This window comes from Leptonychotes weddellii, chromosome 4 (genome assembly GCF_054177405.1).
Source record: "Leptonychotes weddellii isolate Sample4059 chromosome 4, ASM5417740v2, whole genome shotgun sequence".
NCBI classification, from domain to species: Eukaryota; Metazoa; Chordata; class Mammalia; order Carnivora; family Phocidae; genus Leptonychotes; species Leptonychotes weddellii.
This window is the reverse complement of record NC_138372.1, coordinates 39691496-39710031: the sequence shown is the minus strand read 5'-3', so window position 1 is coordinate 39710031 and position 18536 is coordinate 39691496. Positions and strand designations below refer to the sequence as shown.

Here is an 18536-nt window from a genome sequence, read left to right as displayed (position 1 = left end):
GGGTTATTTTGGCACCTAAAAATTAATTCCTTTTACCAAACAAAGGCTTTAAAGACTGGGTAAAGGGTGCCTGGGTGGCTCAGTTGGTTAAGCGACTGCCTTCGGCTCAGGTCATGATCCCGAAGTCCCGGGATCGAGTCCCACATCGGGCTCCCTGCTCAGTGGGGAGTCTGCTTCTCCCTCTAACCCTACCCCCTCTTGTGCTCTCTCTCTCACTCTCTCTCTCTCTCAAATAAATAAATAAAATCTTTAAAAAAAAAAAAAAGACTGGGTAAGAAAAATGAGGATTTAACTTTAAATTTTCCCTTCCTTTCATTTCTAAACCTGCTTTTGACCTTGGCAGAATACAGGCATAATTCTTCTGTCTCTGATATTTAGGATTTTTGTTGCAGTTTGCTGGTCTTATGAAACCTAAGTAATCACTTAATCTTAAGTTACAGTTACAGTTTATTCTCAATACTGTACTACCTGGCAGCTTACTGGTGACTTATATACCCTTTAGCATTTTGTCATTATATTTTATGTTTTTTTAAATCTAACATTTTAAAAGTAATTTTGTAAATGTTTAATTTAGGAAATAACTTTTTAACTAGAGCTTTAATGCCTAGAAGTTTCTGTGCACAAACATGAATTATAATACTATTCTACATTTTAATAAAAAATAACTTTTTTTCCAATGCTTTTTCCCTTCAGTGAGCTCATTTGACTCTTAGAACAGTACCCTGTGATAAGTAGGTGGGTCAGAGGTGAATTACCCACCCCTAAGATTATGTATCCACTACGTTAAAGTTCAAACCTAGCTTTTTTAATTCTGCAACATCTACTCATCCTGTTCTGCCATAGGTGTCTGTTTCCTAGAGGGTCATGAGTTTTTCATGATGGCATGCAAGATCACCTAGCCAGTCAATGGAATCTGGTCTTTTGACTCTTAACTGCAGTGCTTTTTATTGTACTACATAGCTGTTATGGAGGTACCCTTAGCTTCCAGAATGCAAACTGAGGTGAACTCATTTTTTCAATTGCCATTTCTTTTTGGGAGAGTCTGTTATGTGCCAGGAACTGTTTCAGGGACTTGGGACCTAAAGAAAGATGTTCAATCTCTGCCTCTATGGAGTTGTCAGGTCTAGCATGGTAGAGACAAATATGCAAACAATGAACAAGCAATGATGATTGCTATATATTATACATACCTCTCATATACATAGTACAAGGAGTATACCTTCAAAAGGGAGGATTGACAGAGGACATAGAAATAAATCTTAAATAATGAACAGAAGATTTTTGCTAGTTGTAACAGATTTCTTTAATTTTTTTTTCAGTTATGCTGGCTTCCTACTAAATATATAAAGTATATTAATATGTGTGGAGAGTCAGGAGAATCAGAGACCAAACTGGGTGGACAGGAACTAGATAGGAGCAGGAAAGTAATCAAATCTAAGTATTGGGAAGAGGCGTCTATGTGAAGGATAGAAGATCAGGTTGGAGAGCTTGGTAAATCCTGCAAGCAGTTATGAACTAGGGTGATGGACAAGGGGAACAAGAGATAATGGAGATAGTTGAGAATCTGTAGGATTGTTTTTTTGTGGAAGTGGAAGAAGCAGATGGACTCTAAAATGAGCCCCAGTTTTCTGGCTTAAGTTGTTATTGGAATCCAGATATCAAATATATCCTTCTCATTTCATGGAAGGAAATACCTTAGTACTCGGGTTAGGGCTGGAATATGTAAAGTGGGTGTTTTTTCATTAAAAATATTTTTTACTCTGTTATCTTTTTGAATTGGAATACTTAAAACATCATATAGGCGTTCCCTGCTTTTAGATGCAGTGCATTTTCCAATGTCCACCTCTTTTGCTGGGAGACAGTGACTGTGCATACCTTTTCCTTAGCATGTTCAAGTGTTGGCAAACTATCAAGTGAATGGGTTATGGTGGTAAGTATAGACATTTTATCAGGCAGTATTGGATGAGCACAGATGTGAAAATCAGACTACCTGCAGGAGTTATCACAGTTTTTTAGAACTGGATTATTAAATATTTAAAAATAGCTTGACTTTTTCTTATTTTTTGACTCTTAATCTATAGTTTGGCAAACAATAGGTCAATTATGGGAAAAACATCAGTTGCTAATCCTTGTAACTGGCCGAATTTATGATATTTTAAACGTAAGAAAAATATAACTATCTCTTTACTAAGATATGCTATAATGGGTACAAAATGCCTCATAATAGATGTGCTCTTGTAAATTGAAATATAAGTAAATTGTGGCAAATTAATTATTTTAACTATTCGAGGGAAGCTAACTTCTAGAAGCCTGTTGTGCATCTTTTTATAAAATAAATGATCATTTCATAATATACCTGTTCTATACCTTAAATCTTTGAGATCCTGGGTTTTCTTAAAGCAAGTATCACTATAGTGCCTTGCAAAATAATGTATGACATATGAATAGCAGCATACAATTTATAGAACACTTTGATTTGCATTATCTCATTTAGTAATTAAAAAAGACCTTTGACAGTAATTTGCTTTAATTTTCTATATTTAGCAGAAAGTCAGTATATCTGATTTTTTAAATTATAGAAGTGATAGCCATATTCCAGAAACCTGAGAAATGGAGGACCCTAATAAAAAAGCTATTATAATATTTCCTTCTCTGGGTACATTTTTAAAATAGTTTTAAAGGTAGTACACATGAAGTTTTATTTGTATTATTAAACTAAGTGCATAAGGTTGATTGCCTTTCATTATTAAGAATCTGTCTTTTATATTATGAAATTTTAACCTGACTAACTTGTTTTTTAGTAACTCTGGGTGGATTTTAACCACGACCCTTGTCCTCTCGGTGATGGTATTGCTCTGGATCTGTTGTGCGACCGTCGCTACGGCTATGGAGCAGTATGTTCCCTCTGAGGTAGGTTTAATCCAAGCCCTTGGGCCGTTTGAATGCTGAGCCATGTGATTTACCATTTTAAATGCCCGTTTGTTAACTAGAAAAACAAGGCCTCTCTCCTAATGGAAGGAGAGAAGATGAGGTGGTTTTAATCCCACATGGAAATGGCAGGTTTGTAGCACGAGAATCACTGTCCCCAGTTTTCCATGACACTAACTACCGGAGTGCCGTATAAGTTGGCTGGTCTGAGTAAGGGGTCTCTCTCTCCCCCCTGGTTTTCTGAGCCTAAAAAGAACCTGTTGACACCAGTTTCTAAGATGATCTGTAAGAAGAAAGATTTGTAGAACTACTTAAAATTTTAAATTAATTGCCACAAATGTTAAGGAGTAATTGCTGCTTTAGAAGCAGCAAGGCTAGAGTATTTGATTTTTGAGTTAGTATGTGCTGGTATCTAACCCTGAGAGAGATGGAAAACTCTTGTGACTTCTTCTGACCCAAGAAACCGAACTGTGTAAAGGATTTTTGTTTTGGGAAAAGGCTATAATTTGGTGAGTCAGCTTAGCTTTCAAGAAAGGAAAGTTATTTATGTAACTAAATAGAGGATAATCATGTGTATGGACATCAAATCCAACTGAAATACACTTTAGTTTTCTTGTGCCTCCAAAGTGTAATAGAAAAATATTTAAAAGAAGAAAGGAAAGAAATTAAAATAGAATCTAATAATAACTAGCATGTGCCTAGCATGGTGCTTAAACAACAGTCTTGTCTTAGAAGGCTATAAAGATAGCTTTTTAAATAGGTTTACATATGAGTAATGATTATGATAATATTATATTTTGTGTTTTTTATTAAGATGCTATGTGATATAAGCAGCTAGAAACTGGAACAGGATAATGTTGGTCACTAACATTTATAGAGTTCTTTAAAATTTACAAAATATTTTCATATATCTGCCATGTCCAGCAATACTCTAGAGCAGGTTTTGTTATTCACTTTATAGATCAGTAAATAGGCTTATAATGCCTAGGTAACTTTCCTGGGTTTGCACAGCTGTGAAAGTATTGAAACTGGAATTCAGCTCATGTCTTCTGACTTGCAACTCCTGTCTTTTTCCTATATACTATATTTCCTATGGCTGATAAGGTGGCACAAATAATAAATATATAAAGTGTTAAGGAAAGCAGAGTCTGTGTGCTGAGATTATCAGGGAGGGCTTTTGGATAATGAGGATCTTGACCTAAATTTTGAAAAATGGGTAGTAAGGCTTGGATTAGCAGAGAGAGAGGAGAGTGTATAATTTTCCCAATTACAGACAAGAAAAAGCTATCAGGTGGGGCGCCTGGGTGGCTCAGTCAGTTAAGTGTCCAACTCTTTGATTTCAACTCAGGTCATGATCTTGGGGTCATGAGATCGAGCCCCACTTCAGGCTCCATGCTGGCTGTGGAGCCTGCTTAAGATTCTCTCTCTCCCTCTGCTCTTCCCCACCCCCCTCCATGCTTGTGCTCTCTCTCTTTCTCTCACTCTCTCTCTCAAAAAAAATAAATAAATAAGCTATCAAGGAAGGACTATAAGGAATTGACTTGGTAAGAAGAACTTAAATTAGGAAATCAAATGGATAAAGTTAGACAGGATTGGGAAGAACTTGGAATTGTGGAAGTATTAAAGAATAGGTAGATTTCTATAGAACTCATCTGTTTATGATATGAATATACAGATAACATCCTGTTTCTGCATTACCTATTTGTGTTATTGTTTAGTTTTGATGTCCATATTGTAATCATTTTGATGTTCCTGATAAAACTGAAATTACTTACCTTATAGGAATGCCTTTGCCTGTTACTTCTTTTGAGCTGCTCTATGCTCTCTACATTCTCATACTAATAAATCCTTATTGACCCCCACCCACCCTGTGGTACTTTGTTCCTTCCTTTTTGTTCATCAGTACAGTTCCTTTTCCTTACTCCCCAGGTGCCCTTTGTCAAAGAAAAATTCCATAGAGATTGGTCCAGTTATTGTCAGGAAAGACTGGATGGCTGACTTAGGTGGAATTTACCTTGATCAATCCACCACAGCCTGGATCCTGGTCCCCAGGCCTACTGACTGATGTCGAGCACTTTCTCCCAGGCACTGTTCTCAATGTTTTATCTGAATTAGCACATTCAGTCCTTTCAGTAACTTGTGAGATGGCTGCTATTATTATCCCCATTTTCCAGATATGAAGACTGCAAAAGAAGAGTGTATAATTGCCCCAGTATCACTTACTAGTAGTTGCAGAATCAGAATTTTAACCCAGGTAATCTGACTCCAAAGCCAGTACCCTGAAGTTTCTTTAATTAGCCTGAAATCATAAATAGGAGAGTTGATGTTGTGTTTCATTCAGGAGCTGATCTCCTTTGTGCCCTCTTTGACACTAGGAAGATAGATAACCACCTGGACCACATGGTTCATGTTTTTGAGCCAGGATCCTCAAATTCTCTCTTATGCAAACAGTTCTCAGATGGGCATCTCATGGGTTTTCCTCTCTTATCTCCTTACGTGATTTAATGGCAATGACCTCTTCTCATTGTGGCTTTGGTTACATCTTACAGACCTGGGGGTCTTTCCCTCCCTTTCAGATGACTCTTGAGCTTCTCTTCCTTTCAGATGTTTGTCAGTGCTCTAAATTTTGTTTTGATAGTATAGCTTTAATTCTGTGAGAAATTCTCTCCTGTTTTCCAAGTTCTTTGGGGAAACACCTCACTATTCCCACATACGCCCCTTGGCCCCTGTGATCATAAAGCTTAAGGCATCAGCACTACACACAGAGTCCTGTTGGCAGCTGTTATATTCCCCCTAGATATCTGCCATATGGATGTTTCTTCCTTGCCCCTCTCTAGAACTCTACTACGTATCCTTAACAATCAAAATTATGGCTACACCCTCAAAAGGCCTGTACTTTTCTAAGAAGATATATTTTTCTGGAAAAATGTATGGAAAACAGCCCTTTAGATTCACTGCTTTTAGGCTTTATTTCCTATGTGAAACCCCCTTTGGCTAGGTAATAATGTTTCAACTATTGCTTTTTCATTATAAAAATTCTTTATGCTTACTGTAGAAATTTGTAAAGTATATACAAAGAAGCAGAAAGAAAAATCACTTATCATCCAAAACTATTGTAGTGTTTCCATTTTATTTTATTTTTTTAAAGATTTTATTTATTTGAGAGAGAGAGAATGAATGGGAGGGAGAGGGAGAGAGAATCTGAGGTAGACTCCACACTGAGTGTAGAGCCCGACACAGGGCTCCATCCCACAATCGACAGATCATGACCTGAGCCAAAACCAAGAGTCGGATGCTTAACCAGCTGAGCCACCCAGGCGCCCCTGTAGTGTTTCCATTGTAGTGGATTTCTTTTCAGCATAAATAATTTTTAATACATACTAATATTTTGGTTCTTGTTTTAAAACATATTATAGTATAAATACTCTGTCCCTGGTATTTTTTCCTCTGTTTACTGTAAAAATAGCTGAAAATTTAGCATACCAAAGTTACGCAGTTTTATTGGCCAAAAGCCAACTATTTTTCACTTTCATAAAACCTTCTCATTGATTTTATTATTGAAACATAAATTATTTTTGACCCCTTTCCATAGTAACATAAGACTTCATTTTAAGTTCTACAAGTATAATTCATGTGTGAGCAATATTATTTCTATTTTGTTATATTATTTACATATATGATCCTGTGTGTTTGTAGGAAATCATAAGCCTGCTGAGAGAATGTGTGTCTCTTCAGTACTGACCTGGTATCTGGGAGCTCAAACATGAAATAGAACAAGCTTCCTTTTTAGTCCCTACAAAGTTTAAAATGGTGGCAATAAAGATCAGGAGTGTGATCTTAGAAACTTAGGAGCAGCTTTGTTTTTCTTGTATAGGAAAGCTCTGTAATAATTTATCTTTAGCCTGCTTTGCACATAGTAGGTACTCATCATATATCATTTGATTATAATGACCAGAAAAAGTTGGCAAAGAATTTCATTTCTTTGGTTGATCTTAAAGCAGTGTCATTTTTGAGTGACTTGACTTATAAAGATTTCTTCTCATTTCTCTACTTTTTTTTCTTTTTCACATTTTTTATGTCATTTTTGAAACTTTATGGGATGACACTTTCTCTTGTTGAGCTATCTGTTTAAGATAAAGAGTTGTCATTCATAGTGGTCCTAGTTGGGCAGGTCAGTCTTGACATGTGAGAACAGGATGCAGCAGTATTGGAGATTTCTTCCTAGAGATCAGGCAGAAATTTGCTATTGCAACAGGTGGTGATATAGATGCTTCCTCGGTGTTATCTCATCATCTGTGTGCTTCCTTTTTAATTATTTGTCAAGATCGTGATCCTCTGATTTCATGTGGTCAGTTAAAAAGAGTTTTAGCTTTCTTGAGCCGCTCCCATGCAGTCCCTGCCCACCCTGGTCTATAGTGCTTGCAGCTTTTCTCCTTTACGATGCCTGAGGAAGTGCACCATGGAGAGGAGGAGGTGGAGACTTGCCTTCCAGACAGAAATTGCCCAGTTCATGTTTCTTGTCATCAATACCTTCTGTTCCAAGGAGGAAATTTTCCTTTGGGAATTGATCAGTAGTGCATGGACAAGATTCTCTATCAGAGCCTGACAGACCCTTCTAAGTTGGACAGTGTTAAAAAACTGAAACCCCTAGGAATACACCCTGACTCCGGTGGACACAGGCCTTTACATAACCAAAGCTGACCTCATAAATAATTTGGGAGCCATTGCCAAGTTGGGTACTAAAGCATTTATGGAGCCTCTTTAGGCTGATGCAGACCTCTCTGTGATTGGACAGTTTGGTGTTGGCTGTTATTCTGCCTCCATGGTGGCAGAGAAAGTGACTGTGATCACGAAGCATAGTGATGATGAGTAGTGTGCCTGGGAGTCTTCTGCTGGGACTCCCTCACTATATATGTGGACCATGATGAGCCCATTGGCCGGGCTACCAAAGTGGTCCTCCACCTTAAAGAAGACCAGAGTACTTGGGAGAGGCTGGTCAAAGAAGTGGTGAAGAAGCACTCACAGTTATCCCATCACCCTTTATTTGGAGAAGGAACAAGAGAAAGAAATCATTGATAGTGAGGCAGAGGAATAGAAAGGTGAGAAAGGAGATAAAGATAATGAGAAACCCAAGACTGAAGATGTGGGCTCAGGTGAGGAGGATGATAGCAGGAAGGACAACAAAAAGAGAACAAAGAAGATTAAGGAGAAATGTATTTATCAGGAAGAACTGAACAAGACAGGCTCATTTGGACCAGAAACTCTGGTGACATCACCCAGGGGGAATATGGAGGGTTCTACAAGAGTCCTACCAATGACTGGGAAGACCACTTGGTAGTCAAGCACTTATCTCTAGAAGGTGAGTTAGAGTTTAGAGCATTGCTGTTCATTCCCTGTTGGGCTCCTTTTGATTTCTGAGAACAAGAATAAAAAGAACAATATCAGACTCAGTCTGCTGTCTGTTCATCATGGACAGCTGTGATGAATTGATAAGAGAGTATCTCAACTTCATCCATGGTTGTGGTTGACTCTGAGTACCTGCCTCTGAACATTGCCCATGAAACACTGCAACAGAGCAAAATCTCCAAGATCATTTGCAAAAATACTGTGAACATGTGCCTTGAGCTCTTTGAGGTGGCAGAAGACAAGGAGAACTATATAAGAAATTGTATGAGCCAATCTCTAAAAATTTAAAAGCTTAGAATCCATGAGGACTGGACTAATTGGCTACTCCTTTCTGAGCTGCTGTGTTACCACACCTCCTAGTCTAGAAAGGAGAGGACTTCTCTTTCAGAATATGTCTCTCACATGAAGCAGACCCAGAAGTCCACCTGTTACATCACTGGTGAGAGCAAAGAGCAGGTTGTCAACTCTGCTCTTGTGGAGCAAATGCAGAAGCAGGGCTTTGAGGTAGTTTAGATAACCGAGCCTATTGACGTATACTGCATGCAGCAGCTCAAGGAGTTTGATGTGAAGAGCCTGGTCTCCTGTTACCAAGGAGGGCATGGAGCTGCCTGAGAATGAAGAGGAGAAGAAGAAAGTGGAGGAGAACAAGGCCGTTTGAGAACCTCTGCAAATTCATGAAAGAAATCTTAGATAAGAAGGTGACAATTTCTGGGGCACCTGGGTGGCTCAGTCAGTTAAGCGTACAACTCTTGATTTCGGCTCAGGTCATGGTCTCAGGGTCCTGAGATCGAGCCCTGCATAAAGTTCCATGCTCAGCAGGGAGTCTACTTGAGGATTCTCTCTCTCTTAAATAAATAAATCTAAAAAAAAAAAAAAAAAGGTGACAGTTTCCAATAGGCTTAGGTCTTCACCCTGCTGCATTGTGACTAGCACCTACACTTGGACAGCTAACATGGAGCACATCAGAAAAGCCCAGGCACTTTGGGATAACTCTGCAACGGGCTGTAGGATGACCAGAAAGCACCTGGAGCTCAACCCTGACCACCCCATTGTGGAGACACTGCAGCAGAAGGCAGAGGCCGACGAGAATGACAAGGTCATCAAGGACTTGGTGGTGCTGGTGTTTGAAACGACACTTCTCTCTTCTGGCTTCTCACTTGAGGATCCCCAGACCCACTCCAGCAGTTATCCACTTCATGGTCAAGTAAGGGCTGGGCATTGATACAGATGAAGTGACAGCACAGAAACCCAGCGCTGCTCTTCCTGATGAGATCCTCCCCCTTGAGGCTGATGAAGGATGCCTTTCCCGTGGAACAAGTAGATTAGGAGTTTCTACCTGCAGACCTTGTGCCCTCTGTATAGTGTCCCCATGGCTTCCCCAGTGGCCTTGAGTGGCCCTGGCCCACCTGGTTCCCTCTGCTGATTCCAAGTGGGTTTTTCCCCTCCTGTCTTTCTGTCTAAGGCAGGATACAAGGGCCCTGAGCGCTATCTTTTCCCACATCTGACATTGGGTTTGGATGTGTGTTGTGGGGTTTTTGTTTATTTTGTTAGGAAATCAAAGATGTGAAATAAAGAAGACGCAGTTTTATACAAAAAAGAAGAAGAAGAAGAAGAAGGGTTTTGGAAGATTCCTAATAACATTGACGTTAGTAGATCACGTACATTTATGAATAACTTACTATGTGCCAGGCTATGTTCAAGGGACTAGAGATACAATTGAGAATATTATGATCAAGATGGAATGAAATGAAATGATGAAGGCTTCCAAGATTCAGGAAGTAGGGTGAATATGTCTTAAATTGTAATAAGCATTATTTTCTTTGTCTTTAAAAAAAAAGACCAAGAACCTTACTGTTCAGAAGTGTTAAGTCTGCTAAAAGAGTCAGAAAATCAGAAAACAATGTAAGTGCCACAGTTTTTAAATCCAAATTCTGTTAAGAAGCTGAGTTTTGGAGATTTAAGCAGCTTTCCCGAGCTCGTGTAACTGGCTAATGGCAGAGCCAGGCCCAAAGCCCGCTGCATACTTACTAATTTACTTGTTAACTTTTAGAAGTAATATGTGTGACCTCAATTGTCTTCTTTTTCTTCACTTCTCAGATAAATCAGTTAATAGTTTAAGCAATTTTTCTAAGTAATTACCATATTTTAATTTTATCTTCTATATAATTTTTATCTTCTGTTGGAATTTTATCTCATTTCTTGTTTTATCAACTTTAGACATTATCTGAGGTCTTCTTACTGAAAAATGAGGAACTTGGTTTGCTCATACTATCTCCCACATCACCTTCATCTCTTCACATTCTGGTTTTTGTAATGTAAATTTTATAGACTTTTAGTGATTTCTCTGTAAATTTCAGCTGACTCCTCATTACTTCCTTTCCTTCCCTCTTTCTTCCCATACTCTCAATTTTCATTAATTATGACCCTTGACAATAAAATGCAAATGTTAATTCTTCTGTATATATACTTCAATGCTTTGCTACTGGTTGACTTGGAAAATTAAATCCAGTAGACAGCATTTACAATATTATGACTATGTAAGTATTCAAAATAGAACCAAATACAGTGGTGAATAGAGTCACATAAAAGCAAATAGAAAACTGAATTACTTAAAACTTTCCCAAGGGAGTCTTCCAACTATCTCTGCTTAATGGAATCTTTTTTGTTTTGTCCTGGTTTTCTTCCCATTTTCTAAGTCCTCTCAACTGCTGCTGTTTCTTGTATTCTATGTGTTTTGCTTTCTTGAATTACTTTTGCTGGAGTACTTTCTTAAGTAATTTTTTTCATAAAGGACGCTTGGGTGGTAAACTTATCAAGTTAACACTGTTGAAAATCTCTCTGTTGTACTCTTGTATTTAATTGGTAATTTGAGAATGCAGAATAGACACAAAATCAATATACATACTACAGATTATCCATATGCTCTCATTCATTTCTCCGCACACATTTTACACTTTCTTCCTGTTCTAGATAGCTTCTTCCATGTCGATGTTTGAAATCATTGCAACAGTTCCTGGTTGCTGTTTCAAGGTCTTTAAATGCTGTTTGGTAAAGTTGTGAAAGTTTTTCTTTCCCAGTGTCCCAGAGCAAATTATCACACGTTAATTCTGAGTTTTAAGGAGGCCACATTATGTCAGCTTTATGTCCAATCCATCAACCACTGAATTTGTCTGGAAGATACTCTTACTGGAAAAGCGTAAGGTACTGGGCTCCCTCGTTGTTGCAGGATAGTTGTTGCCTTGAAACTGTAGGCATCAGGCCACATCTGAAACATGTTCAAGTCAGCACCCATCATGACAGTCACTTTTAGAACATTTTCATTACACCAAAAAGAAACCTCGGACTCATTAGTAGTCACTCCCACTGCCTCCCAAGGACCGCCACCACCACCCTGAGCCATAAACACCCAAAATGTGGTCTCTCATGACTGATGTCTTTCACTTTGCATAATGTGTTCAAGGTTCATCCATGCTGTAGCATGTAGCAGTGTTGGTAGATGCTTAATCTCTTGAAAGTCCTCGTTATTCAACATCTTTTAAAAAATACTTTTCCAATATCAAGTACTTCTAGGTGGTTTTTGCTTTATAATCTAGTCAGTTTCCCTGTTAATAATGTCAGCACTTCAGTTGTTAACTGATAGATTCAGAGATTTGTTGCTGTATGAGTTAACGACATCTACCCATTCTGCAGTAAAAACTTCTCACTTTGCTTTTCTGCATCTAGGAGATAGACCTAATCCAAATAGACCTACTTTCAAAAGATGTTAGACATAACTATTACAGTCCAGGGAGTTTTATGCTGTTTACATTGATTCTGTTTTATGATTTTATTCTTTTTTTGTAGTATTTTCTTGGATATGATAGAAACAATTTGAGGAGCTTTTATATATTTCTGAAGAGATTTGTATCTGTGGTAAAGTGTTTCATGTATATTCTTTGTTCTACTCATAGCCTTTTGAAATATCTTTTTCCAATGTGTTAAGTCAAAACTTACCCCAAATCATTTGATCCCTTGTTCAGAGAGCTAAGATCTTAAAGGAATTGATTGCCTAACACATCGAACATCCAGAATCAGTGCTCTTGGTTTGACCACACTAACTCCATTTAAACCTGAGCAATTTTTCTTGATACTTAGTTGTTATCTTTCTAAGTATTTTAAGTTGGGACATGTGGAAAAGTTTTCTTTGGCCATTTATTGGAAGCTGAATCACATATCAGTAACACTGAGTAAAAGCATTCTTCCTTCTTGAAATGTCTATAGTTTTTTGTTTTGTTTTACCAAATACCTGTAGATTAAATTGTTATTTGAAGACGTTCTCAGAGAGGTTCTTAACTATTCAAATTGTTAATGTGCTTTGATTTTCTTTTGCAGAAGCTGAGTATCTATGGTGACTTGGAATTTGTGAATGAACAAAAGCTAAACAGATACCCATCTTCTTCTCTTGTGGTTGTTAGATCTAAAGCTGAAGACCATGAAGAAGCAGGGCCTCTACCTACAAAAATGAATCTTGCTCATTCAGAAATTTAAGCTTTTTTTCTTTTTTAAAGGAAGGGTAATAGACATCTAAATTTTCATTCCTCATAGAGCTTCTAAAGATGGTTTCATTGGATAGGACTTAAAAATCACTATAAAATGCAAATAAAGTTACCCAAATCTGTGAAGACTGTATTTGCTGTAACTTTATCTGTAATTTCTTTTCTAGTAATTTAAGAGATGGATGTTTGGGATTGCATTTTTATTTTACTAATACCTATAGCTATTTTATTATTTACATTGTTTTTGTTTGTTTTCTTTCTTAGCCACATTCTGTGAGCTGATCATTGCTCTTCCCCACCTCCTGCCATAATACTGTCTGTCTGTCACCTTAGTTAATAAACTGAATACTCCATAGGATTTGATGCTTTTGCTCAGAAAGGCCCACAACCTGTATTTTGAGATTTAGCAGGAAATGCCCTTTAATGACACTACACTTTCAGTTGTATTGACTGAAATCATTAAAATTTTATTTGAATAATTATGTGCCGAAATTTGAGTTAATATAGTCCTGATTTTCCAGATCGTTCCTTTCACCCCTACCCAACCGGAAAAGAATTATGAAATGTTCTGTCTATTGCTATGTAATAGGATGACCAGAGAACAAACTGAAGCAAAGATGACCCTCTAAGAAGTACGTTTTATGTTATTTTGTATAGGCTCTAGAATTTTTGTTGGATGAGTCTTTCCAAAGAGCTATTTTTCTCTGTTAGAAAGCATACCATGTGTAAGTTAAAGATATTTTCAGAGAAAACGTTTCATGTTGACAATAAGAATCAGACTCTTGTGATGCAGAATTAAGTATAGATTTCACACTTGGCAAAGACTTGTTATTATCATTCCTTTAACCTACAGTAATGCAGATTTAAGAGTAAGGGTGACATTAGGTGACACAGTGCACCACAGTCTCAACATGATCCAGTGTCGTCACAGCATGAAGCGTTACGGAACTTTGCAGAGCAGTGCTCTCCTGACTCGCGGGGCGTTGCTGGTGCGGGTGGTAGGGCGGCTTGAGCGCAGGGAGTCACACCTTCACCTGACATGGGCTGTCTGCTTGCTTAGGGTCAGGAGGAAACACAGTTAACTACACAAGTCACACTTGGGTCACAAAATGATAGGTTTGGGTTTCTTAAAGTTTGTCTAGATTTGGGAGAGGGGTTTGAAAGTATGCGCACACATCCAGATGGGGAAGAGGGAAGGAATTACTGGGCAGTCATCTAGCGGTCATTGTCTCTTTCTTATTTCTTGTGAGAAAACAGTTGAAAAACATGAGGCAAAGATTAGAGTCACCTAAAAAAAAAAAGTCTTATTTCCCCGCCCCATGAGACATACTTATATCCCTTAATGGGGCACAGACTTAAAAGTAATGCACCCAGTGAAGCAAGCTGAGGGGGAGATCTGCCAAGTGCTGCACGTGTGTGGGAGCCTGAGAGCCCCGAGGCCTGAGGAGAGGCCTCCCTTCTAAAACAGCACAAAGTGAAGCCTGCATAAGGAGCGACTGGACAATTGTCCTAGATTCTGCCCCCTTCCCCTGGTCTTGTTTCTCTTTGCTTCTTGAATGAGGTACCCCTGAGACACTCTCATTCCTCTTGAAAGTCCTGATTCAAGTTTACACAGACTTTCCCCTCTTGTTGATGAGACAACCCCATGTATGTGGCAATACCCAGTCATTCCTGTTATTTAGTAGGCACTCAAATATTCGTGTTCTGCCTTTTTCAGTTTAGCATGATTAAACCAGACTGACATTTTCGGGAAGAGTTTTACTTTAAACAAAAAACTCACCACCACCCTAAAATTCCATCACAAGCAACAAAACCAGTCCTTTCTTTTAAAGTTTAGCCCTTCTTGGATGGGTCCCTCTTCACTTGTTTCCATGAGACAGGCAGCACCTGGCTTGCCTACCACACAGCATCTTCTTGAGAATCTTATCTTGGTCCTAGGCAAATTGTCAAGACCCTTGAATCTCTGGTTCAAACCTCCCAGGCTCTCAAGAAGGTCCTTGGATCAGGTCCCTGGTCTAAGAGACAGACTAATTCAGACAGTTGCAGAGATGGCAGTAACCACCATAGTGAATGATCTAGGCCCAAGGTTCCCAATCTTCTCACAAAACTATATAGACCCTTTTATTTATGATACATTTTTCCAGTAAGTCAGAAATTACCAGGTTATCTGGCCTATCGATATTGTCTCAGAGAGATGGCATGCATTAACAGCCAACCTGAGCTGCTGATCATCGTATGAAATCTACTATTTTTACTCTGATAGTGCAGCCAAAAGCAAACAACTTTATCCTTTGTTATTGGTCTGGCTTTATCTTAGATACATGTGCCATTTCTACTGTGATTTTTGAAATATATAAAATAGCTGTTAAGATTTTTATGGGCTCTTAAGTATCTTAGGACACATATTGGGAATTACTGATCTAGATTTATTGATCTATTGATCTATTTCTAGACCTTTTCTGATAAAATTAACCAGCCCTCCCACCACCACCACTTTTGGAGCAAACTATAAAACAAGTCTCATCTGAATCCCCATACCACCACACCATGGTGGGGATTTTGCGCAGGTATCCTGATCCAGATTCACAGTTTTAACTATCCAATAACCACTTGAGAGCCTGAGTGCCCTGCCTTGTGCTGGGTGATAGGACTTCAGCAACAAACAAAAATTGTTGCTCAACGTCTGGGGACTATTAATGTGATAAGGTCTATGACCAGATAAGCATAGAGTAGTATGGGAGGACGTAGGAGGACCTATGGGAGGAAGTGGTATCGCAGCTTAAACCTGGAGGAGGAGGAGGGAAAGTCAAAAAAGTACTCCAGGCACTGGGAGCCGTGCACTGAAAGACCTAGAAGCTCAAGGGTGGGGACAGCAAATTGGTTAGCAGGTTGTGTGTGATAGAGCATGCAAAAGCATAGCAATAGATGCGGCTGGGAAGGCAAGATAATAAAGGACCTTATAAAACCTGGACTTGATCCTGAGCACAATAGAAGCCATAGGAAGGTTTTAAGCAAGAGAGTTACAGTGTTTTAGAACCATTCACTTGCCAACAATGTGGAGGTAGACCAGAAGGGCAAGTTCAGAAGCTGAAGGTACCAGTTCTGTAGTAACCTCTAAGATCTATTAAATTGCATACTTATCCAGCCACACTGAAATGGGAAATTCCATTCCATTCCCAGAGTTCTTTTTTTTTTTAATGCCCAATACTATTTCATTTTACTTCACATGTATTTTTGAGCCCTTATCTTTAAGTCTCTCTATCACTCCACATTATTGTTTGGATGGTAAATCCTAGGACTGGTCTCAGGGTCCTGATCACAATCTAAGTGTTGCCAAGCAGACTGGGAAGGCTGTTCTGTGGAGCCCAAGCTTCTTACCAGACATATATTGGGCTAAATTTTTAAACCACAATGCTAGGTCCACTTATCACTATGCTCAAATTCTAGGTTTGCCAACCCAGCCTCTATGAACCCAGTGTGCTCCTGAGCCCCTCCCACCAGGTGTCCAGTTGCTAAGATAGTCATGTTTACATTTGAGTATCATCAACATCTGAGCTACCTTTTTAATCTTTCTTTCCTTGACTACTTGTTTTAAACTAGAGTCCGGGGGTAGAAATGTGTACAGTAATAGAGATAAAAGAATGAAATAGTGGAAAATGTGGACTTCTGTGAGAAGCTACCTTGTACAATCTGTGGATTTTCCGACTCCTTGCAATAATTAGATTGGGAAGCATAGTTTTCTCAAATTTGTGATTGTTGAAGCTCCATATACTTCACAATTAAGTGTTCTCTTCCTGTGATGTTGATGACTTAACTTGTTGAGAGCAAGTGTTCATAACCTTTTTCACACCATGGACCTTTTTGGCGATCTGATAAAGCCTGTGGACTCCTCAGAATCATGTTTTTAGATGCATAACACTGAATATAAAGGACTGCAAAGGAAACTAATTATGTTAAAATATAGTTATTAAGGCATTTTTAAGATTTTGTGGTTGTGTATATATGTACTTCTTTATTAACACATAAATTGAGGTCTAGTGGTAGTTCTAGAATCTCTGTAATTCCAAAGTAATTTCAGGTTATTATTTCGAAATAACCTGCAACAATTGTAATATGATATCTGAATCTCTGTGGTTTCTATTGGTGACAAAGTCGCAGGTACTGTTCATAGACTGTCGATTGTGGCCTACATTCATAGTTGAAGGAAATGCTATATTTCAGTTAGAAGTTAGTGAAAATAAAGATTTATTTCTTTCCCATTCAAGTGCACTAAACCCTTGGTTTAGAAGTTGTCTAACTTTTGCCATTTTTTTAAAAAGTTTTTATTTAAATTCCAGTTAGTTCACAAACAGTTTTACTTTGTCATTTTAGGAGCAAAATATTTTTGTTTGCTTGTTCAATTCTAAGTTATTTGGGCCTTTTTTTTTTTCTTCTTTTTTTTACTGTTTCCTGTGTGCTTTTTATACTTGAATTGTTCTGCAACATTGGGACAGCAGTAATTGAAGGCTTGGGTGGAAAGAAATCAGTGACTGATTAGACAACAAAAGCTCGATAATGTTACCTCAAGATAGACTGTCATGCAGTCATTGCTGGAACCCTGCATCTGTCGTTCATAATGCATAAGTGTGTAAACTTCGATAAAATCTGGATCATCTGCATTAAACAATATTGTAATGCTATCTTGTAACAGTGTCTGCTTAGATTTGTCATGATGGTGTTTGTGCCCTCCGCCAAGCCCTTTAGAGCAGTCTCACCATCCCCTTAAATGGGTGCTTACCACATTCCTTTAGGAAAGCAGGCTGGGCCCCGCCAGTTCCATTCTAGAGTTGAATAGACAGTCTGAGAGAGGAGAGACACCAGTCAGGGCTCCCCAAGTTATGGGACGCTTAGGGGAGGAGTGATAAATGCTGAGGCAGGGACAGGCCTCACCTCTAGGCACGTCTGGAAGGAGGTCCCTGGGTCCATCTAATGGTGGTGCCGGTTAGCATTCTCTAACCCAGAGTTGGGCCCTGGACTAAGAAGCAGTCCTAGCAGCTCTCTGTAACTGTAAACAAACCAAGGCCTTCAGAAACAATATTGCGCCCCCAAAGGGAGCAGAACATTTCACATACGTGCACTGACTTCATTCTAACCATAGCGCTCTGAGGTAAGTGTTCTTGTCTTCATTCTCCAGATGAGGACATGGATGTCAAGAGGCTGTGACTTGCCACCTTAAATTAGTATTAATTTGGCAGAGTTGGGATGAAGACCCAGGTCTGTCTGACAAGCTGAGGTTGGCTGATCTCATGTCCAGAGGGTTTTCCCCCAGCCACAGCCAGGCCAAGACAGAGCCCCAGATGGTAAGGTATATAGGGAAAGGTCAAACCGGGGAAGAAGGGACAGTCAAAGAAGGCTTCATGAAGTGAGATTTTTACTTGGTTCTGGGTTCTGGGCACAAAAGATGGATTTAGAAAGGCAGAGGGAGCCAGCAGAAGCCACTCTAAGCAAGTGACAAGCTACAGTCCAGCTAAAAGAAATCCACAAATCAATTAGAGACAAATCACCCATAGAAAAATGAATGACGGGCGCCTGGGTGGCTCAGTTGGTTAAGCGACTGCCTTCGGCTCAGGTCATGATCCTGGAGTCCCTGGATCGAGTCCCGCATCGGGCTCCCTGCTCGGCAGGGAG

General features: G+C 38.9%; 1 protein-coding gene and 1 pseudogene across 3 annotated transcripts in view; both read left to right on the top strand.

Moving 5' to 3' along the window:
- TMEM59 (transmembrane protein 59) overlaps positions 1-17548 on the top strand; it is a 30762-nt gene extending 13214 nt beyond the window's left edge. For all 3 annotated transcript variants that reach the window (XM_081818430.1, XM_081818429.1, XM_081818432.1), the window contains 2 exons: positions 2802-2910; positions 12706-17548. In XM_081818430.1, coding sequence (XP_081674556.1) covers positions 2802-2910; positions 12706-12861 — 265 coding nt within the window. In that variant the 3' untranslated portion in view covers positions 12862-17548. The remainder of the gene's footprint in view (positions 1-2801; positions 2911-12705) is intronic.
- Positions 2917-12699, top strand: LOC102725702 (heat shock protein HSP 90-beta-like; annotated as a pseudogene).
- Positions 17549-18536: the final 988 nt, after the last annotated feature.